At 47.8% G+C, this 23,631-nt stretch overlaps 2 protein-coding genes across 2 annotated transcripts in view; one reads left to right on the forward strand and one right to left on the reverse strand.

Moving 5' to 3' along the window:
• The window catches only part of LOC121001089 (MDM2 binding protein), a 92,970-nt gene extending 80,018 nt beyond the window's left edge, over window positions 1-12,952 (reverse strand). Inside the window, exons 1-4 of the mRNA XM_040431998.1 lie at window positions 12,653-12,952; window positions 1,437-1,508; window positions 404-477; window positions 183-337 (exon numbers count right to left, since the gene is read on the reverse strand). Of these exons, the coding sequence (XP_040287932.1) occupies window positions 183-337; window positions 404-477; window positions 1,437-1,508; window positions 12,653-12,740 (389 nt within the window). The 5' untranslated portion in view covers window positions 12,741-12,952. The remainder of the gene's footprint in view (window positions 1-182; window positions 338-403; window positions 478-1,436; window positions 1,509-12,652) is intronic.
• A 275-nt stretch (window positions 12,953-13,227) lies between these two features.
• Window positions 13,228-23,631, forward strand: part of MRPL13 (mitochondrial ribosomal protein L13) — a 51,027-nt gene continuing 40,623 nt past the window's right edge. Inside the window, exons 1-2 of the mRNA XM_040431999.1 lie at window positions 13,228-13,254; window positions 13,761-13,884. Of these exons, the coding sequence (XP_040287933.1) occupies window positions 13,228-13,254; window positions 13,761-13,884 (151 nt within the window). The remainder of the gene's footprint in view (window positions 13,255-13,760; window positions 13,885-23,631) is intronic.

The raw sequence follows: 23,631 nt of genomic DNA on the forward strand, positions 1-23,631 counted from the left end.
GCCTGTGCCAAACCCCAGCTGGAGAAGACTTCAGGTTCTGGAGCTCGGACGGCCAGAGATGTGACTAATTTATTAAGAATCATCTGTCTTTTAATAAATTCGGATCATCTCACTCTGGTGTAGAGGGATACGCCAGCCTCGATAAATGTCCCCCTCCCATGCCGAGTGGTGATTGATCGTACCTCGCCTGAGACACAGAGTCCCTGCTGCTGCAGTCATCCTCATCATCCTCTGGGCTCTGTAGTGCACATATACAGTCGTCTATGGTGCTCGAGGGCTGCTCCTCACTGTCAGAGACCGAGCAGGGGCACAAATCCTCCCAGTCAGGACTGGAGTACTGGAAGGACAAGGACAGTGAGTGGCAGAAGAGATCATTAACAAGACGACCACTGGAGGAACCTACCTGGGTAATGCCGTTGGTGGCCTGGATGGCAAAAAAACATTTCCTTGTTCCCGGTTCTCCAGCTAAGGAACAACCTAAAAAGAAACAACATTAGGAGATTTAGGATTATAAGAAAAGTGAAAATGTCAGTCGGGTCCTAATTTACATCAAAGAGTTTGTCCCCGAAAGACATGGATAGGTCATAAGTGCCGGGGACTGGTGGGGTGTCCGACTGCTAGGACCTCCACCAATCATGAGAACAGGGATCCCTTGTCCCCAGTTTACATGGAGTGGTGGTTAAGCACGTCAACTACTGCCGGACTTGTGTCTGTCTCTCAGTCAGGTCAATCACAAGCAATTGCACAAAGTTTAAGTGTAACAGCATTGTGCACGCTCGACGGACGCTCTATTCCGGTGATGCCCAACCCATTGTAGAACTACAACTCCCACCATGCCCTGATGTAGGCTGATAGCTGTAGGCAGTCCGAGCATGCTGAGAATTGTAGTTTTGCAACAGCTGGAGGGCCGCAGGTTGGGCACCCTTGCTCTATTCCAACAGGGGGCGCTGGACAAATGACTGGGACCCCCACCACCATTCTGACACTTACCAGCTATCCTATGGGCAAGTGATAAGCTGTCATTTGTGGAATCTGTCCCCAAGACATATACTGGTAAACTGGGCATGACGCCTTGTAGGGCTACAGCTCAGCTGAAAGCAATGACGACTTTCGATCCATTGCTTCATTCTGGAGACAAATTACTTGTAATTAATATGCAAATGAGCAGGTAAAGGGGGTTTTGCGGGAGTACAATACTGATGACCAATTTCATCGTGGGGGGTCCGACTCCGGGCACCGATCAACTGTTTAAAGAGGCTGGAGTACTTCTAGGAGCACCGGCCAGAAGACTGTACAATGGCTGTGCTTAGTACTGCAGCCCAGGCCCCGTAACTTGAAAGGGACTGAGCTGCACATCGGCTAGTGGCCTCTTCAGACAGCTGAGTGTGGGTGAGAACGACCAAGGCTGATCTTGTGTAATGAAGATAAGGGATTACCGGGGAAGGCGTCTGTGTGTAGGGTGCACTGCTCCTTCAGGTGCGTATAGAAGTCCTTCACGTCGGCTAATCCTGGAAGAATTAACAGAGAACATTTACTGCACAGACCAGAGGGCGATCAAACACTGCGGATATAGCGGACCACCAAACGCAGCAGCGACGAGCTACTAAACTACCCGGAGTCTGAGGGCTGCATTACACCTGCAGATACTCAGCCAGATCATCGCCAACAAGCGTTTATAGGAACCCTCGTTAGCGATGATCTCCCTGTGTAAAGCCTCGTTCACACGTCAGTGTTCGGTCAGTGATTGTGAGCCTCCACAGAGATGAGGTAGAAGGGAAAGAACCTCACCTGTTCACAATCACTGACGTGTGACTGAGGCATAAAAGTGACGCTGATTTCCTGATTAACGAGCAAATGCTCGTTCATTAGGGAATTGCAATTTTTAAGCAGGATAAAAATATATATATATATATATATATATATATATATATATATATACATATACACACACACATATACACACACACACACTCACCTAAAGAATTATTAGGAACACCTGTTCTATTTCTCATTAATGCAATTATCTAGTCAACCAATCACATGGCAGTTGCTTCAATGCATTTAGGGGGGTGCTCCTGGTCAAGACAATCTCCTGAACTCCAAACTGAATGTCAGAATGGGAAAGAAGGGTGATTTAAGCAATTTTGAGCGTGGCATGGTTGTTGGTGCCAGACGGGCCGGTCTGAGTATTTCACAATCTGCTCAGTTACTGGGATTTTCACGCCCAACCATTTCTAGGGTTTACAAAGAATGGTGTGAAAAGGGAAAACATCCAGTATGCGGCAGTCCTGTGGGCAAAAATGCCTTGTGGATGCTAGAGGTCAGAGGAGAATGGGCCGACTGATTCAAGCTGATAGAAGAGCAACGTTGACTGAAATAACCACTCGTTACAACCGAGGTATGCAGCAAAGCATTTGTGAAGCCACAACACGCACAACCTTGAGGCGGATGGGCTACAACAGCAGAAGACCCCACCGGGTACCACTCATCTCCACTACAAATAGGAAAAAGAGGCTACAATTTGCACGAGCTCACCAAAATTGGACTGTTGAAGACTGGAAAAATGTTGCCTGGTCTGATGAGTCTCGATTTCTGTTGAGACATTCAAATGGTAGAGTCCGAATTTGGCGTAAACAGAATGAGAACATGTACCCATCCTCTGATGGCTACTTCCAGCAGGATAATGCACCATGTCACAAAGCTCGAATCATTTCACATTGGTTTCTTGAACATGACAATGAGTTCACTGTACTAAAATGGCCCCCACAGTCACCAGATCTCAACCCAATAGAGCATCTTTGGGATGTGGTGGAACGGGAGCTTCGTGCCCTGGATGTGCATCCCTCAAATCTCCATCAACTGCAAGATGCTATCCTATCAATATGGGCCAACATTTCTAAAGAATGCTATCAGCACCTTGTGGAATCAATGCCACGTAGAATTAAGGCAGTTCTGAAGGCAAAAGGGGGTCCAACACCGTATTAGTATGGTGTTCCTAATAATTCTTTAGGTGAGATATATATATATATATATATATATATATATTTTTTTTAAAAAAAAACATTATTTGCTGGCAGCAGATTGTGCCGTCTAATCAGGCTCTGCTGCCAGCAAATAACGATTCTGTAAGGGGACGAGTGACGGCAGCAGTGGTCTCCTCCACTGATGAGCAGATGATTGCTGGGAAGGAACGCTTCCCTACTGACAAGCGTCAGCCTCATCTTCTGGTGTAACTCAGGCCCAGAGCTGTGGAGTCGGAGGCAATTTTGGGTACCTGGAGTTGGAGTCGGCAAAAAATGAACCAACTCCTACTAAATTTAAATTGGAATAAAAAATTTTTTTTTAAAAACACGAGTTTAAATGTCCCAATTCACGAAAAGCTATAATTAATTACTGCTCTACTGTAAGAATAAAGGCCAATGCTTGCAGTGCGTCACGTTACCGCAAAACGAACACGTTAAGTGACCGTGAAGAAGCTTTTCATATGCTTCACTATATGGCACGCAACGCACAGTTAAGGAGCGGCAATATCTATACTTTCCATTGCGTTGTGTTCCGCTGTTACAGGCCCATGGTTAACCTCGCCTCTCACTGATAACTGATTAAGTAAATATGTTTTTGCAGGACTAGAGACACTTGTATAAGTGACGGGAATGGATAGTCAATAGCTCAAGACTGAAGCTGTAAACCATTTGAAAAACTGCTGTCATTCAGCTAAGGCGATAAAAACTTGTAAACTCAGATTGTTCGCTTAAACTTTAAACATGACTATGGGATTCTACTAGGGAAATCAGGAAATCATCCAGAAACCCTTCCTGGATCCCCCCACTGCCCGATCTTCAGCAGAAGATCAGCACACAGAGGAGAAGACAGCGGCATATTAAATACAGATGTTGCTTTCCCCCCCCCCCCCCCCCGTGTGAACAGAGACCTGCCTTGTTGTTTTAACATATGCAAATGAGCCTCTGGGAGCAACGGAGGCGTGGCCATTACACTTTCACTTCTTTCTCTGCAACTACACTTTGATTGACAGGGTCAGGTATGATCATGTTTACACTGCCTGGTCCTGTCAAAGTGCAGAGAGCTGAGCCTCTAGGTGTAATGGTAACGCCCCCTTTGCTCCTAGAGGTTCATTTGCATATAATAAAACATCATATTTCTCAGCAATGCGGACACATATGAACATGGGACCAAAACAGGCGTCTTCAGCTGCCAAGTGCACATGTAACAGGTCAGCCAGTGTCATAGGGACAAAACTGCTGACAGATGCCCTTTAACCCTTTCAGGCTTTTAGTGAACATTGTAGCCTCAGACTGGCTAAAAAAAAAAAAAAAAATATATATATATATATATATATATATATATATATATATATATATATATATATATATATTATATATTAAAATTAAAAATATTAAATGTAAAATATAAATCACTCCCTTTCCTTAGAATACATACAATAATAAAAAATATAAACACCATGGGTATCACCACGTCCAAAAACGCCCGTACCATTAAAATATTTTTCCAATACAGCGAATGGCATGACGAAAAAAAAAAAAAAAAAAAAAGTATCAAAATGTCCGAGTCGCCATTTTTTCATTGCCCCCCATAGCTCCATAGAAACAAGTATATATATATATATATATATAAAAAAAAGAAAAAAAAAAAAAAGACGGAATTAGTACTTACCGGTAATTCATTTTCCATGAGATCACCACGACGGCCATACAAGGAGATTGACCCCTGACCTCTGTAGGGGCAGGAAGCAGAGAAAGGTTTAAATGTTCCCCTCCCACCACCAAACACCAGTGCTTCCAAAATAGAGTAAAGGGTGGTGGCTACACACGTGAAAAAATAAACAGGAGAAGATATTTCATCATATCAACCCCCGGGTAACAATAGGGAGGGAAATACGGGCCGTCGTGGTGATCTCATGGAAAATAAATTACCGGTAAGTACTAATTCCGGCTTTCCATATCATCACCACGACGGCCATACAAGGAGGTATATCAAATATGAATCTATGGGCGGGACACAGACTGAAGAACCCCCTGTCCGAAGGCCATGTCAGTCTTTTTAAAAAGATCCAACCTATAATGTTTGGCAAAAGTATGGATACTGGACCAAGTGGCTGCTCTACAGATCTCCTCTAAGGAGACACCCGCTCTTTCTGCCTGAGAAGAAGACATTGCCCTGGTAGAGTGGGCTTTGATATCGCCAGGGCAAGAAAGATTCTGTAGGGAATAACAGGAGGTGATGGTAGCTTTGATCCATCTAGCAATGGAGGACTTGGAAACTTTCTGACCCTTGTTTCTTCCTCCAAACTGAACAAAGAGGCAATCTGACTTCCTAAAGTCTTTAGTGGTCTCTAAATAATCCAGTACTGCCCGTCTGACATCAAGTGAATGAAGGGTAGATTCCCAATCGTTAGATGGGTTATTAAACAAGGAAGGGAGGGTGATCTCCTGGTCCTTATGAAATTTCGAGACCACCTTTGGTAGAAAACACGGGTCAAGTTTTAGGACTATCCTGTCATCCAGGACCTGTAGGTAAGGCTCTCTAATTGAAAGGGCCTGTAGTTCACTTATTCTCCTGGCTGAGGTGATGGCAACCAGGAATGCAGTCTTGTAGGATCTGTGTTTCAAAGAGCAGTCACTCAGAGGTTCAAATGGAGGATGCGATAGCCCCCTAAGGACGATATCTAGATCCCAGGAAGGTACATGAGACTTTAGGGTCGGACGTAGCCTTGTTGTTGCCTTCATGAAGTGTTTTATCCACCTATGGCCTGCCAGCTCGGTGTCGTAAAAGCAACTAAGGGCTGATACTTGTACCCTGAGTGTGGATGGTCTTAATCCCATCTCGAAACCTCTTTGTAGGAAATCCAGAATCATCTGGATGTTTGGGGATGAGGTATTCGGTGAAGGCAAACCTGACCATGAGCAGAAACGCTTCCAGATCTTTAGGTAAATTGAAAAGGTCACCTTCTTTTTGGAAGCCTTTAGAGTTGAAATTACCGCCTCTGATAGACCCTGACGCTTTAGGATCTGGGTCTCAGGATCCAGGCTGCTAAGTTGAGGAAGTCCGGGTCCGGGTGTAGGATCGGACCCTGATGAAGGATGTCTCGTCTTTTTGGTAGAATCCAAGGACCTTCGCTGGCAAGGTTCCACAGGATTGGGAACCAGTTCCTCTTTGGCCAGTAGGGTGTCACCAGAATGACTGAAGTACCGTCCTGTATGATCTTCTGTACCACCCTCGGTATTAATGGAAGAGGAGGGAAAGCGTAATGGAGACCTTGGTTCCATCTGAGAGAGAAAGCGTCCAGGAAACTCGGGCTGTCTCTGGGATGTAGGGAACAGAAAACTGGTAATTTTGAGTTTGCTCGAGTGGCAAAGAGATCTATTGTAGGTCTCCCCCACCTGTCCACTATCATCAGGAAGACCTCCTTGTTTAAGGACCATTCCGAGTGGTCTATTCTTGCCCGGCTTAGGTAGTCTGCTTCCACATTTAGGGACCCCTTCAGGTGGACTGCGGATACTGACCGGACGTTCGCTTCGGCCCAGGCGAATATTCTTGCCGACAATTCCAGCAGGCTGCACGAACCTGTGCCTCCCTGATGGTTTAAATACCTGATCACTGTCGTGTTGTCTGACAGGACTCTTACGTGATGGCCCTGAAGATGAACTTTTGCTTGTCCTAGAGTCTTCCAGACTGCCCTTAGTTCTCGAAGGTTTGATGACTGGAGGCTGACAGATCTGGGCCAGACTCCCTGGTAATAAACTTCTCCGACCTTTGCTCCCCAACCGTACTGGCTTGCATCTGTGGTGATCTGGGCATAGGGGTTTCTTGACCACTGCACCCCCTTGGAGATCTTTAGCCTGTCCTTCCACCAAAGAAGGGAGGTCTTTATCCTCTGAGGGATGATCACCTTTTGGTCTAAAGAAGATTCTCTTCTGTCCCAAACCCTGAGTATCCACATCTGTAGGGTTCGAAAATGGATCTGACACCACTGAACGGATGGTATGCAGGATGTAAGGATCCCCAGTAGACTCATTGAGTCCCTGATGGAACAGAGATTCTTTGAGTTGAAGATGGAGATCTTCCTTTGGATGTCCCGTATCTTGCTCTGAGGTAAGCAGGTTATCTGTTTCTGAGAATCCAGAATAACCCCCAGAAACTGGATCTTCGTTGTCGGATCTAACGGAGATTTTTTTATGTTGATCAACCAGCCCAGGCTTTCTAGAGTTTGACGGAAGAAACCTAGATCTCTCAGCAGGAGAGGAGCGGAACTGTTTGAAATCAGAAAATCGTCCAAGTACGGAAAGACTGTCAGACCTTTTTTTCTTAGATAAGCCACTACCTCGATCATTAGCTTTGTAAAAACTCGAGGGGCTGATGATATGCCGAAGGGGAGAGAGGTGAATTGGTAATGAAGGATTCTGCCGTGATGGTCTCTGACCGCGAACCTTAAGAACCGTTGAGAGCTGGGATGTATTGGTACATGATAATAGGCGTCGGTCAGATCGACCGAGCACATTACTGAATTGCTTTGGAGCAAAGGGACTATAGATCTTAGGGTCTCCATCCTGAATTTTTGATAAGTAATGTATCTGTTCAGGCGCTTTAAGTTTATAATTGTGCGGTAGGATCCCTCCTTCTTCTTCACTAGGAAGAGGTTGGAATAGAAACCCCCTCCCTGTTCGGATAGAGGTACTTTCACCACCACCCCCTTTGCGAGTAATTCCCGGATGCCCACGTAAATGGGATGATTGAAGTCTGGGACCGCAACCTTGGTGACCAAAAACCTCTTTGGGGGGGAGGGTCCGAGAATTGTATTCTGTAACCCGACCCTACAATCCTCAGAGCCCAGGAGTTTGAGGATATTTCCTCCCAGGGGGGAAAAAACATCCTCAATCTCCCCCCCACCCGGATGTCACTGGTTTCCATTTCCTTTCTGGGGAGCAGAAGCGGGAGCCCTACCTCTCCCCCCTTTGGGGTAACTGAAACGGCCCGACTTGCCCTTCCCCGTGTATTGACTACCTTGGTTGGAAGGGGCACGAAAGGGATACTTCCTTTTATAGACCTTCTCCTCCGGAAAACCCTTCTTTTTATCGGAGGCCCTCTCTAGGATTTTCTCTAGCTCAGGTCCGAAAACGTATTCTCCAGAGAAAGGGATGCCACATAATCTGGATTTAGATACTTTGTCCCCCGACCAGCACTTCACCCACAAGGCACGGCGAGCTGCATTGGACAGACCCGCATCTTTTGCTGAAAAACGCACTGACTCCGCGGAAGCGTCTGCCAAAAAAGCTGTAGCGGATTTTAACAGGGGAATGGCGCTCATGATTTCATTTGTAGAGGAATCGTCGGAGGCCCTATTCTCTAACTCAGAGAGCCAGATGAACATAGATCTGGCCACGGAAGTGGCTGCTATGTTTGACTTAAGCATGAGCATGGCCGCTTCCCAGGATCTCCTCAGCAGGCCGTCAGCCTTTCTATCCAGTGGGTCTCTGAGTTGAGAAGCATCCTCAAATGGTAGGCTGGTTTTCTTATTGACCCAAGCTACCTGGGCGTCAATTTTAGGGATGGTATTAAATGTCCTAGCTTCTTCCTGATCAAAGAGAAGCCGGTTTTGGAAGGATCTGGCGACGCCTAGCCGTTTCTCCGGATCTGCCCATTCATCCAAAATCATCCCCTTGATGTTCTCGTTAATAGGGAAGACTCTGGATTTCTTTACCCTGAGACCTCCAAACATCTCATCTTGTACTGACGGCGTAGAGGGAACCTCCTCTACTCCCATAGTAGCTCTGACGGCTTTTAACAGCTCGGGCATATCCTCAGAGGAAAAATAAAATTTCCTTCTGTTTTCTGAAAAATCCCGTTCAGAGAGCTTATCTTCATCCTCCATATGTTTAGAGGAGGAAGCTGAACCCCCATAAACCTCAGAGTCGGATGAGACATCATCGTCCGATTTGTGGCGTTTAGCGGGGGGCTCTGAAACAACAGGCTTTACTGTTTGAAGAGATGAAAAAGCCGCAAAAGAGGATTTAATCTCTTCCTGCATCATGGATTTAATCTCGTCCATGAGGGACGGTTGTTCCTCCCGGACAATCTTAGTAATGCAGACCCTGCACAGTTTCTTAGGGTAATCATCAGGAAGTCGTTTGAGGCATGAGATACACTTCAATGACTTCTTGGGTTTTCTCAGAGGTTCATTTGCAGTCTGGAAAACCAAGAGAGAAAACCCCATTAAAATGTGCCCCGGTGAGAGAGGAAGAAAAACTCTCCCCTATGGGGAACTTACGGACGGTAGAGTAGAGGTCTCGGTGTGTTCAGAAGCAGACATCCTGTAGTACAGCCGAAATCAGGTAGGTACTCACCGCAGGACGCTGCCGGCAGGAGAATCCATTTGAATCTTCCCGCTCTCTGAAGCCGGCCCCCTCCGTCCGCGTCACTTCCGGAAACGTCCGGCTACCCGGAAGTGACAAATTTGTATAGCGCCGCACGGCGCTGGGAGCACAAGCCGGCATGGTTTCGATGAACCAGCGGGCATCTCCGTGCTCCCGGGAGCAGGCCCCAGATCAACCGGAGGCGAGTCTCTCCCTACCCCCCCCTGTCCGGCGTTAGTACGAGACCGCGGGCAGACAGGGGGGGCCCGCAAAAGCAGGTACGCGACTCCATACCACTTCTGCCTTCATCTCCACGGCGGCTGCCCGCGGAGACCTTTCTCCGCCCCTGTCCTCTGTAGGGACAGGAAACACTGGTGTTTGGTGGTGGGAGGGGAACATTTAAACCTTTCTCTGCTTCCTGCCCCTACAGAGGTCAGGGGTCAATCTCCTTGTATGGCCGTCGTGGTGATGATATGGAAAAAAAATTATGGGGGGCAGAAAATGTTCAACGTCTTAATTTATTTGTACACTATTTAGACATATAAAACCTACACATACGGGGTATCGTTGTAATCGTACTGACCCAGATAATGAAGGGCACAAAGGGAACACCATAGGGACAAAACCCGTAAAACTGTTGAGGAACTGTGTTTTATTTCCCCCCCATCACCCTATATTGAATCCCCCCCCCCCCCACATTGTATGCCATATTAGATGGTGGCATTCAAAGGCACAACTTGTCCTGCAAAAAACAAGCCCTTATATGGATATGTGAACGGAAAAATAAAACAGTTCTGGCTCCAGGAAGAAAAATGAAAATGCAATAATGGAAAAAACAAAACAAAGACTACAGCATCCTAAGGGTTAAAGGGGTACTCCAGTTCCATACAGTTATCCTTGGACTCTCCTGTCTCATTGAGATGAATGGAGCAGCAATGCCGCTTTATTTCGGGGAGCTCTGACGGTAATCAGTCCCTGTTCTTATAATAGATGGGCGTAACCCCCTCCTAATAGGATCTCCTATCTTGTGGAATAACGATGTAAGCGGAATACCCCTTTAGAGACATATTTTTTTTTTATCTTCCTGTTGACATAGCCGTATTCACTGACAGCAAGCAATTATTTTAGAAATGGTGAGGAACTGAAACCAACGAGGGCAGCAACTGGTTATCACCATCATATAGCAATGCAAACAAAGGACCACAGGGGGGCAGCAGAGCAGCAGGTTAATACGGGACTGGACTAAAGTGCAGCTCTGTAGAGACCTATATCTGATGCTCAGCTGCTGGAGATGAAGACCACGACGTCGCACCTCTACTGTCACACTGCCGTTTCTGGGTCCGCCTGTGGGATCCGTTCAGGGCTCTTACAAGCGGCCCCAGACGGATCAGTTCAGCCCCAATGCATTCTGAATGGATAAGGATCCGCTCAGAATGCATCAGTTTGCCTCCGTTCTGCCTCCATTTCTCTCTGGAGGCTGCTTTAAGCGTTTTGGTGTCCGTCTGACAATGCGGAGCCAAACGGATCCGTCCTGACTTACAATATTAGGCTTCTTTCACACTTGCGTTCAGAGCGGGTCCGTCTGATGTCTGCCCAGACGGATCCGCTCCTATAATGCAGACGTTTGGATCCGTTCAGAACGGATCCGTCTGCATTATAGTTTAGAAAAAATTCTAAGTCTGAAAGTAGCTTCAGACGGATCCGTCCAGACTTTACATTGAAAGTCAATGGGGGACGGATCCGTTTGAAGATTGAGCCATATTGTGTCATCTTCAAACGGATCCGTCCCTATTGACTTACATTGTAAGTCTGGACGGATCCGCTTGCCTCCGCACGGCCAGGCGGACACCCGAACGCTGCAAGCAGCATTCAGGTGTCCGCCTGCTGAGCGGAGCGGAGGCTGAACGCCGCCAGACTGATGCATTCTGAGCGGATCCGCGTCCACACAGAATGCATTAGGGCTGGACGGATCCGTTCGGGGCCGCTTGTGAGAGCCTTCAAACGGAGCCCACAAGCGGAGCCCCGACGCTAGTGTGAAAGTAGCCTTATTCATTCAAAAGAAAGTCTAAGGCCTCTTTCACACTTGCGTTGTCCGGATCCGGCGTGTACTCCACTTGCCGGAATTACACGCCAGATCCGGAAAAACGCAAGTGAACTGAAAGCATTTGAAGACGGATCCGTCTTCAAATTGCGTTCAGTGTTACTATGGCAGCCAGGACGCTATTAAAGTCCTGGCTGCCATAGTAGGAGCGGGGGAGCGGTATACTTACAGTCCGTGCGGCTCCCGGGGCGCTCCAGAATGACGTCAGAGCGCCTCATGCGCATGGATGACGTGTCCATGTGATCACGTCACCCATGCGCGTGGGGCGCCCTGACGTCACTCTGGAGCGCCCGGGGAGCCGCACGGACGGTAAGTATACTGCTCCCCCGCTCCCCGCTACACTTTACCATGGCTGCCGGGACTTTAGTGTCCTGGGAGCCATGGTAACCATTCAGAAAAAGCTAAACGTCGGATCCGGTAATGCGCCGAAACGACGTTTAGCTTAAGGCCGGATCCGGATCAATGCCTTTCAATGGCCATTAATTCCGGATCCGGCCTTGCGGCAAGTCTTCAGGATTTTTGGCCGGAGCAAAAAGCGCAGCATGCTGCGGTATTTTCTCCGGCCAAAAAACGTTCCGGTCCGGAACTGAAGGCATCCTGATGCATCCTGAACGGATTTCTCTCCATTCAGAATGCATTAGGATAAAACTGATCAGGATTCTTCCGGCATAGAGCCCCGACGATGGAACTCTATGCCGGAAAGAAAGAACGCAGGTGTGAAAGAGCCCTAAAACGGATCGATCTTGACTCGGGGACGGATCCGTTTTCAATTGCACCAGATTGTCAGTGAAAACGGATCCCCATTGACTAGTCAGGACGGATCCGTTTGGCTCCAAATTGTCAGGCGGACACCAAAACTTAGCAGGCAGCATTTTGGTGTCCGCCTCAAAAGCGGAACGGAGACCAAACGCAGCCAAACTGAGGCAATCTGAACGGATCCTTATCCATTCAGAATGCATTGGGGCTGAACTGATCCGTTTTGAACCGTTTGTGAGATCCCTGAAACGGTTTCACAAACGGAATTCAAAACGCAGGTGTGAAAGTAGCCTTTTAGATGTCGCAACAAAGTCGCACTGTAAACATCCTCAGTGCTGCGGTATATGCTCTGAGGTAAGCGCGAGCGCCCTCTAGTAGCTCCCCCTGTAACGACAGCCTCTGATACCTGAAGGTAGCGGCGGCTCCTGCTGCTGTGACTCCCGGGAACTCTCAGTCTGTCTCTGCCAGTAAATGAGCAGCACGTACCGCTCCATAAACCCCGACTCCTCCGCCTCAGAGCCGGAGCACTCTGACTCCTCCGCCGCAGACAACTCACTTCTCTACAGAGACCGGGAAAATCAAATCGCCGCGCCAGTGACGCACTTCCGCCAGCTGTCACAGGCTCCCCGGGAAACTATGTCAGCGTCAAAGTCTGCACTGTTCACTAGAGCGTTCTTATGAAAGCGGGCTGTATATAAAAGAAGTCTTTAGGGGAAAGAATGTTTCCCATAGGAAGAAATTCAAGAACGAACTTAGTGTTAGAAAGAAGAGCATAGAGTGTGCTGATAACCATGTCTCTATCCGAGCGTTCAAAATGCTGCGACGGCGGCCATTTTGTTGTAGACCGTGTTACGTGGATGTCTATGGAAAAAGGCTAAAAGAAAATGGCTCCTGATTCCGAAGACATACGTTGTTTCTTAGGTATAAGGAGGCGGGGCATGTGAGAGGCTGAGTCTTGTGTGTCATGGTGACCTCCATGTGATGGCGAGTTACAGCAGAGCTGCCCAGGTACTGCTCATAGATTGGGAATTGTGTGTGTAATGGAGGTGGAAGGTCCTGTGTGGTGCATGAAGTCCCTGTCCTGTCTGCTTCTCTTACATTATACTGTTAGTGGCTTTTGGGGCATTGGGCGACAGATTGTGGGGTGACGACTTTGCAGAAGTCTTGTAAATTCTGGGGGTTCAGTCAGTTGTATTTTCAGTCCTAATTCGCATAAGTTTATCAAGAATGGAGACAGAACCTGCTTGAGTGCACCGTATGGTAATATATCTCAGTAATTTAGAGACGTATGCCCCACCCCTTTAATATATAGGTCCCGCCCCCAACCTAACGCCCTTGCGCCGGCCTCGCTACTAGCCGCGGAGCCCCTTCTCTTTCACCCTTTGTTTGAAAAGAAAAACCTATTTAAACCTGCATGTAAATGATACAAATGTTGCACAACTACAACCCCCAGCATGTTAATTAGCGATCATTATATCTCTGGTGATTGATTCCTTCTGTTTTTTTCTTCTCAGCAATGGGCGACCTTCTCCAGGGTGTGGCGCGTCATTGATGCCAATATGCAGCCGCCTGGGAAGATTGCATCGATGTGCGCCGTCCACCTGCAGGGTCTGCACAAGCCCGTGTACCATGCACTGAGTGAGTATGCGTGGACGGACCGCATGTGGCGGTCAATCCGATTTCACACCAGCGTGTTTCACAGACTGAAGGATCGGTGTGTGTCGCACCAGATTTGCCGCCATGTGCGGTCACATAGAAGTATCTCGTGCACTGCACACTGCTCGCATGGCACCAACTGACGGTATTATGAGTTCTAATACTGTGTGTTGCAGCCTGACCTCGGCTGTACTGAACCGTACTGATAGCATTATGTGAGTGCAGTTCAGTACAGCGAAGCCAGGCGGCAACACTTGGCGTAATCAATCGTTATAATGCTGTGAGTTAGCGTTACGGGAGCAACATTTAGGCGACTTTCACACTAGCGTTTTTTGCGGATCCGGCAGGGTTCAGCACAACCGCTTCCGTTACTGATAATACAACCGTCTGCATCCGTTATGAACGGATCCGGTTGTGTTATCTGTAACATAGTCAAGACGGATCCGTCATGAACTCCATTGAATGTCAATGGAGGACAAATCCATTTTCTATTGTGGCAGAGAAAACGGATGCGTCCCCTAGACTTGCATTGTGGGTCATGACGGATCCGTCTTGCGCCGTATCTCAGGACCGAAAGCAAACTACAACATGCTGCGGTTTTCTCTCCGGAATGCATTTTGGAGCGCTCTGTTCTGTTCAGTTCAGTTTTGTCCCCATTGACAATGAATGGGGCCAAAACTGAAGCGTTTTTTTCCGGTATTGAGACCCTATTACGGATCTCAATACCGGAAAATATTAACGCTAGTGTGAAAGTAGCCTTAGTCTAGGAAATACTTCTGCCGCCTGGACCGTATTTCACGGACTGAATACGGTTTTGTGAAATTGGCCTAAAGGTGCTGCATTAATACTGCGTCCCCTTCAGTATTGTGAAGGTGACACAGCACAGAACCAGCGCTCCGCCTGTTCAGCCTCAGATTCAGAGGAACCGCAGAGGACGGACCCCAGTTGATCATGAAGTGATGGCGTAACCTCCCGCTACAACATCACTTTTTATGATGGGAATACCCATTTATATAAAAAGAAAGAACACGTGGGGGGGCATTTATCAAACTGGTGTAAAGTAGAACCGGCTCAAGTTGCCGATAGCAACCAATCAGATTCCACCATTCATTTTGGACAGCTCCTTTGGAAAATGAAAGGAGGAATCTGATTGGTTGCTATGGGCAACTAAGCTGGTTCTACTTTGCACCTGTTTGGTAAATGACCCCCCATAATTTCTCTTCTACAGACTGAAATCCAATTAATGAAACTAAATTTCATTACTTGAGTCTTTAAACTGTAACACCCCATTACAAAGTCCACTCTGCTGTGTCAGTGGTAAGTGACCTTTCTTGGTAGAGATTAGGCATTATGCCCCTGTACGGCTCAGTGTGGTCGTCACCTTCCCCAGTCTGTACCTGTAGGTGATCTGTTCAATCCGCTGTATGGAAAAAAAAAGCTTTTAAAGGGGTTTTCCCATCTCGGACAGTGGGGCGTCTCACTGGGATATGTCCCCATTGTCTCATAGGTGAGGGTCCCGCATCTGGAACCTGTACCTCTCTCATTAACGCAGCCGGCAAAGAGAAGGAGGACTCGCCGCGCGTGCGCTGCTGCCCTCTATTCATTTCTGTGGGGCTGCCGAAAATAGCTGAGTGCCGGCTCGGCTGTTTCCGTTTGCCCCATAGAAGTGAATGCAAGTGCGGTGTGCTCCCCCATTCATTTCTATGGGGATTTCCGAAAATTGCTTGGCTATTTTCAGTGGGACAATAGGAATGCTTGGTGATGGCCGGACCCGGCGCTGCCAGCTTCGTTATCGGCTGTGTTTATGAGATAGGTGGGACCCGTACCAACGAGGCAATGGGGGATTATCCTAGCGATTTGCCCCCGTTGTCTGAGATGGGAACATCCCTTCAAGACCTACTGGACTAAATAAAAAATAAAAAAAACTGACGTGTATATCAAAATCTCCTAAATAATACTCAGTATGGACAGAAGTACTGGGAAGCCTTCACATTCCATCCACAGGAGCGTTTATGACCTCCCACTCTAAACCCATAGACCTTGATATGGAGTTGGGCTCCCCTTCCCCTCTTCTGGGAAGGCTTTCTATAAGAGCTCTGCAGTTACGGAGTCCGCAGAGCGTCGGTGGCTTGTATGCGCTATGCTGGTCAGCACTCGGCGCTCCCGCTCTGTCACTTTACGTGGTCTCCACTTCATGGCTGAGTTGCTGGGGTTCTTGAACACTTTGATGATGGAATAGTTAGAAGAAAATACATTTCAGGAACTGACCTGTTGCAGCGGTGGCATCCTATGACAGGACCACGCTGGAATCCACGGAGCCATTTAGAACGACCCATATTTTCACAGACTGCATGGCTGGGGGCTGGAGTTTATACACCTGTGGCAATGGGACTGAATGAAGCGCCTGGATTCAATAGATAAGACGTGTGTCCTGATGCTTTTGTCTATATAGTGTATCGGTAACCCTTTCTGAAAATGGAAGACTTAAGAGTGATTCAAGTGGCCCATCCTCCGCATAGGTCATCAGTATCTGATCGGTGGAGGTCTGACTCCCGGGACCCCCTCCGATCAGCTGTTTAAAGAGACCGAGTGCTGCGGCCTCTTCCTAGACGAGTAATGTCTCATTCATTGGTCACATTGCCTAGGAGCAGTTCAGTCCCATTCAAATGAATGGGGCTACTCTGCAATACCAAGCACAACCATTACCCAGGGCATAGCGCTGTGCTTGGTAAGGCTACTTTCCACCTCATCACCACGACGGCTACAAGGAGATTGACCCCTGACCTCTGTAGGGGCAGGAACAGAGAGAGGGTTTAAATCCCCCCCTCCCACCACCAACACCAGTGTTTCCTGTCCCTACAGAGGACAGGGGCAGAGAGAGTCTCCCTGCAGGGAGATGAAGATGGGAATTCTTTCCTGGCACCTACCGGTGTTCCCCCTGCCCTCCTGCGGTCGGTGTACTAATGCTGGGCAGGGGTGAGGAGGGAGGCCTCGCTCCATTACAAGATGTGAGCCTGCTCCCGGCTGCGATCTCCCGCCGACGCCGAGTCTGGGGCGTTCGCCGGGTGCGCACCAAAGCGCTTCTAAGGGCGGCCGACGTCACTTCCGGTGGACGGAGGGAAGTGACGTCATCCAGGAAGCGTCTCTGGATTCAAATTTTCGGCGCCAGCAAGCGCTGAACGCCTGATCTGTGCGGTGTACCTGGAGCTGTGTTAGTTATGTCGGCTGAACCCCGCTCCCCTGGAGACCCTCCTGTGTTGCCTACAGTAAGTCCCCTGTGGGGAAGCGCTTGTTGCTCTGCTACTTGTTTTTTAAAACACTGTACCAGGTTGCATACTCCTCCTCCTCCACTTCTCAGGCTTGGGGCTTTTTTCTCTCCATGACTTTTATCTCATGGCTGATAGGGATTATTTCCCCCAGGTTCCTAAGGAGGTCCAGAAAAGGATCAAGAAACAGGCCAAATGCGTGTCCTGCCTCAAACGGCTTCCGGACGAGTATCGCAAAAAGCTCTGCAAGGACTGTATCTCTAGCGTCATTGCGGAAGAACAGCCTTCCTTCCTTGAGGAACTGAGGTCCATGATTCGTAATGAAGTAAAGACCTCCTTATCCCAAATTTCCCCCCCCCTCCCCGGGATTCGCCTTCACCGAAAAGGCGAAGGGAACCATCTCCCTCCTTATCTGACCCGGAGGTAACAGGGGAAGATGCGTCTACATCTAGAGCCTGGGAGGACGAGGAGCTTCTCTCTGATACCGATATGGCTGAGTCAGAGAGGAAGTTTTGCTTCTCGCTAGAGGAGATGCCAGACCTTCTAAGGGCTGTCCGAGCCACGATGGGTATAGAAGACACCCCAAAAGCTCACTCGATACAAGACGAGATGTTTGGGAGACTCCGGGTTAAGAAAACCCGTGTGTTTCCAATCAATGAAAATATCCGAGATATGGTTTTGGACGAATGGTCCAACCCTGAAAAACGGTTGGGGGTTTCCAAATCCTTCAAGAACCGTTTTATTATTTGATTCAAATGAAGTGAAGATCTTCAATGAGACTCCCAAAGTGGACATTCAGGTCGCCAAGGTCAATAAAAAGACTGCCTTGCCCTTTGAAGATACCTCGCAATTACGTGATCCTATGGATAGGAAGGTAGATAGTCTCCTGAAAAAATCATGGGAGGCGGCCATGATTAATCTGAAAACTAACATCGCGGCCACCTCGGTAGCCAGGTCCATGAGGATATGGCTAGACGAGTTAGAAAATCATATTAGGGATAATACCCCTAGGGAAGAGCTACTCAGGTCCCTTCCCTTATTGAAATCGGCCACAGCTTTTATGGCAGACGCCTCGGCCGAATCTGTTAGATTCGCCGCAAAGGATGCGGGGCTTTCCAACGCTGCCCGCCGCGCCTTGTGGATGAAAAGCTGGTCGGGCGACAACACTTCAAAGATGAAGCTATGTGCTATCCCATTTTCGGGGGAATATGTATTTGGCCCGGTCTTGGACCGTATCCTGGAAAAGGCCGCAGATAAGAAGAAGGGATTTCCTGAGGAAAGATCTTTTAAAAGGAAATATCCCTTTCGGGCCCCCTCTAGCCAGAATAAACCCTTTAGGGATAAGGGAAAGTCAGGGCGTTGGAGCTATTCCAAAGGGGGCAGGGGTAGAGGTAATCCCTCTTCCGCCCAAAGTAAATCCGATAAACAATGACGCCAGCGTGGGGGGGAGATTGAGGAGATTTTTGACTCCGTGGGAGTCCATCTCCCCGAATCCTTGGGTCCGGGACATCTTAAAATTCGGCTATCGGATCGAACTTTCCTCATCTCCCCCCAAACCGCTTCGTCATTACGAATCCAGGCTCCCCCAGCACTCGTCTAAAAATTCTACAGGGAGTTCAGAGCCTTCTGGCTATGGACGTGATAGTGCGGGTCCCCCCTTCTCAACTGGGGCAGGGCTTCTATTCAAGCCTTTTCCTAGTGGAGAAGAAAGAGGGGTCTTTCCGTACAATTATAAACTTGAAAGCCCTAAACAAGTTTATAACTTATCGAAAGTTCAGGATGGAATCCCTAAAATCCCTGATCCCCTTAATAGGGAAGAACGCCCTAATGTGCTCAGTAGATCTTCAGGATGCCTACTATCACGTCCCAATTCATCCAGAATCCCAGAGGCTCCTAAGATTTGCTATTCAGGATCACAAGGGGATAACCAACCACTTCCAGTTTACAGCCCTCCCCTTTGGGATATCGTCTGCGCCCAGAATCTTTACGAAGCTGGTGGTCGAGATGGTAGCCTTCCTGAGACACCAAGGGCTAGTGATTGTTCCATACCTGGACGACTTCCTCCTAGTCGGGAACTCGGAGGACGATCTAAGATCGGACTTACTAACCTTCCTATCTCTCATCCAAGATCTAGGATGGTTGGTGAACCGGATAAAGTCACATCTGGTACCGTCCAGCACTATCCAGTTTCTGGGGGTCATCCTGGACTCCCGGGCTCAGCGTACCTTCCTTCCACCAGACAAAATCAAAGGCCTCCAACTGAAGATCCGTCGGTTTCAGAACAGAAGGTCTTGTCCCATAAGAGAGGCTATGAGCCTCCTGGGCCTTCTTTCATCCTGCATCCCGTCCGTTCCCTGGAGCCAGTCTCACTTTCGATCACTCCAGCTATGGATCCTCAGATCTTGGGACAGGCGACAGTCCTCACTGAACCACAAGGTTCTGATTCCCACCGCGGTGAAGGTCTCCCTAAACTGGTGGAAACATTCAGCCAACCTGTCCTTGGGAGTCGCCTGGGAGAAGACCCCCTACATCCAAGTTCTCACGGATGCGAGCGAGAAAGGATGGGGTGCGAAAGTGGGAGATCACTTCTTTCAAGGCTCCTGGGTTTCGGTAACCCGCTCCCAATCTTCCAATTTCAGGGAGCTGGAAGCGGTCCGGAAAGCCCTGAAGGCGGCAGAAGCCCTCCTTGTGGGACACCACATAAAAATACTCTCCGACAATACGACGACAGTGGCGTACCTTTCTCATCAGGGAGGCACAAGGTCAGAGAAACTGATGTCAATCTCAAGAAAAATCTTCGACTGGGCAGAGTCCCGCGTGAAGTCCATTTCCGCAATCCATCTAAAAGGGATCCTAAACGTGGAGGCAGACTATCTCAGTCGTCAGTGGATAGACCATACCGAGTGGTCCCTGAATCAGGACGTGTTCCAGACTCTCGTAGAGAAGTGGGGTGTCCCACAGGTGGACCTGTTTGCGTCCAAGAAAAACGCAAAAGTACCAACATTCTGCTCCTTGAACCCTCGGGACAACCCTTGGGCTCTGGATGCGCTGACGATTCCCTGGGACTGGGATCTCTGCTACGCATTCCCACCCTTGCCTCTGCTTCCCAGGGTAATTCAAAAGCTCAACTCAGAAAACTCGACTTTGATCCTAATAGCCCCCTATTGGCCGAAAAGGAGCTGGTTCACTTCATTAAAGAACCTATCGATAGAAGATCCATGGCCTCTTCCCTCCAGGAGGGACCTTCTTCATCAGGGGCCGATACTGCACTCAAATTCGAGTTTTCTCAAGCTATCGGCCTGGATCCTGAAGTCCAGAGGTTGAGATTTCAAGGACTTTCTGATCAAGTGATTTCAACCCTTAAAGCAAGTAGGAAGAAAGTCACCTTTTCGATATATCTAAAAATTTGGAAGCGTTTTTGTTCTTGGAGCGGCAATCCTGCCCCAAATCTAGAGCCACCCAACTTCCAGAGGATCTTAGATTTCCTCCAGCAGGGACTTGAATTGGGTCTCAGGCCTTCCACCCTGACGGTACAGGTCTCGGCCCTAGCCTGTTTTTTTTATCTAGACCTAGCCAATCATCGCTGGATCAAAAGGTTTATGAGAGCCGCTTCCCGACTTTGTCCCTCCCTGAAAACTAGGATCCCCAATTGGGACCTCAATACGGTACTTACAGGCCTGACCCTCGCTCCGTTTGAGCCCTTGGACAGCTGTTCTATCAAACATCTCTCTCTAAAAACAGCCTTTTTAGTGGCCATCACGTCCGCAAGAAGGTTAGGCGAGATTCAGGCCCTATCCATTCAGGAACCCTACCTCCGCATCACCGATGACCGAATTATCTTAAGATTAGATCCAGGTTTTCTACCTAAGGTAGTATCAGATTTCCACCGGAACCAGGAGATAATCCTTCCTTCCTTCCTTCTGCAGTAATCCCTCTAATGATAGAGAGGCTAGCTTCCATTCCCTGGATGTGAGACGTTCAGTACTACGTTATCTTGAGATATCTAAAGGTTTCCGTAGATCTAACAACCTATTCATCCTCTTCTCCGGTAAGAATAAGGGCCTAAAAGCCTCCAGGTCCTCCTTAGCTCGATGGATCAGGCATTCCATTTCCTTTTCTTATGAGTCTCAGGGTCTTCCTTGCCCCACAAATTTGAGAGCCCACTCTACTCAAGCTATGTCCTCTTCCCAAGCCGAGCGAGCAGGAGCTTCCCTGGATGATATCTGTAAAGCTGCCACTTGGTCTAACATTCACACCTTCACTAAACATTATAGGTTAGACCTATCCAGTTCAGACCTGTCTTTTGGACGTAAGGTCCTTCAGGCGGTCGTCGTCCCCCTAGGCGATAATTTTTTATATCTCCTTGTAGCCGTCGTGGTGATGAGGTGGAAAGCCGGAATTAGACTTACCGGTAATTCAGTTTCCACGAGATCACCACGACGGCACATATTTTCCCTACCCCTTACTTATTTTCTATGAGGTTATGAAGTAATACCCTCTTGATTTACTATGTTTGTTCTCACCACCTTTTTTGTTTGATTGTCTCTGTAATTTTGGACACACTGGTGTTGGTGGTGGGAGGGGGGGATTTAAACCCTCTCTCTGTTCCTGCCTCTACAGAGGTCAGGGGTCAATCTCCTTGTAGCCGTCGTGGTGATCTCGTGGAAACTGAATTACCGGTAAGTCTAATTCCGGCTTTCACACTAGCGTTCTTACCGGATCCGGCAGGGTTCAGCAAAAACATTGCCGTTACTGATAATACAGACATCTGCATTCATTATGAACCGGTTGTATTATCTTTAACATTGCCAAGACGGATCCGTCATGAACTCCATTGAAAGTCAATGGGGGACGGATCCGTTTTCTGTTGTCAGAGAAAACTGATCCGCCCATTGACTTACACGGATCCATCTTGCTCCGCATCACATCGCGGACAGAAGAACGCTGCTTACAGCATTGTTGTGCTCCCGATGGAGACGCAGCCAAACGGAACGGAATACATTCCGGTGCTCTCCGCTTCATTCAGTTCACTTTTGTCCCCATTGACAATGAATGGGGACAAAACGGAAGCGTTTCCCCCCCCCCCCGCTATTGAGATCCTATGACGGATCTCAATAGCGGAAAGGGAAAGCGCAGATGTGAAAGTAGCCTAAGTTGTGAGGAGGCTGCAACTCTTACCGGAGCACCACAGCCTCTTCAACCAGCTGATCGGCTGGGAGTAAGACCCCCACCGATCACATACTGATGACCTATCCTGAGGAAGGGTATTAAACACTTGGACAACCCCTTTAAAAAGAAATAACGTATCTGGGGTAATGCACATCATTATTTTAACTAGATCAATGAAGGAAAACCCTGCCATCCAGAGTAATCTTCACCTTTTATACCTTCTTTGCTCACCCCTCTGCAGCCCTGGTCTCTGCAGTTTCTGTCGATCAGCTGCATTTCCCAGGAGAGCTCTTGTGAAACGCTTCTCCAGTATTGCCCCCCACATAGATAATAGACCCTCACATAGAGTCCCAGAGATTCCTCTTTTAAGTGGCACTATGGTATGTAAACCCCCCCCCCCCCTCCCCATTTCCTTCTTTGCTCTTTAGGGAGGGATATAGCTATATATTGTAAGGATGAATGAATGAAATTTATCTGGGCTGCTTCGCTATGAGATCACTACACCAACAGGAGATGGGGAGCAGGGGAGCTACTGAGCGTTGTCAAATTTCAGCCACATAAGGAACAGCAGGGGCGATACCAGATAGGAAAGTGTAATTTCCGTAAAAAAAAAAAAAAAATTGCCGTAATTTGATGTGTGTATGTTGCAATAATTCTTTATTTGAAATGCCCCGTTCATTGCATAATAATACTCTTCATGTGGTCCTCTAGTCACACTGCAATGTGATAATAGGTCCTCAGAAGCTGTGTGCAAGTGGTCACCAGCGGAGATTGAAAACTGGACGTCTCTCTAAAGAGACCCAGGGTATTGAAGCTGCAATTTTTATTTTGGCCAGCAGGTGGCAGGCCAATATAAGAAATTAGCAATTCTGTACCAATATGGATATTTAATAAACATAAGGGTACAGAACTAAATAAATAAAAATACAGTTTTGTAGTCTCAAACACAAGCTATAAAGTCATAAAAAAACTTAAAAATATATTTAAAAAAGTTAAAAAATAAATAAGTTTAAATCACCCCCCCTTTTTGTAGAATAAAAAAATAAATATATACCGTAAATGACAAGAAATATAAACATCATGGGTATAACTGTGTTCAAAAATGCCCGTACTATAAAAATCCAAAAATATTTTTCCTATACAGCGAATGGCATAACGGAAAAATGGGTCAAAATGGCTGATTTGCCATTTTTTCATTGCTTCTCATAAATAAAATAAAGTAAACAATAGACATAACACTAAAAAAAAGTTATGGAGGGCAGAATATGGTGATGTAAAAAAGATTTTTTTAAGT

The sequence above is a fragment of the Bufo bufo genome, chromosome 5 (assembly GCF_905171765.1).
Source record: "Bufo bufo chromosome 5, aBufBuf1.1, whole genome shotgun sequence".
NCBI lineage: Eukaryota > Metazoa > Chordata > Amphibia > Anura > Bufonidae > Bufo > Bufo bufo.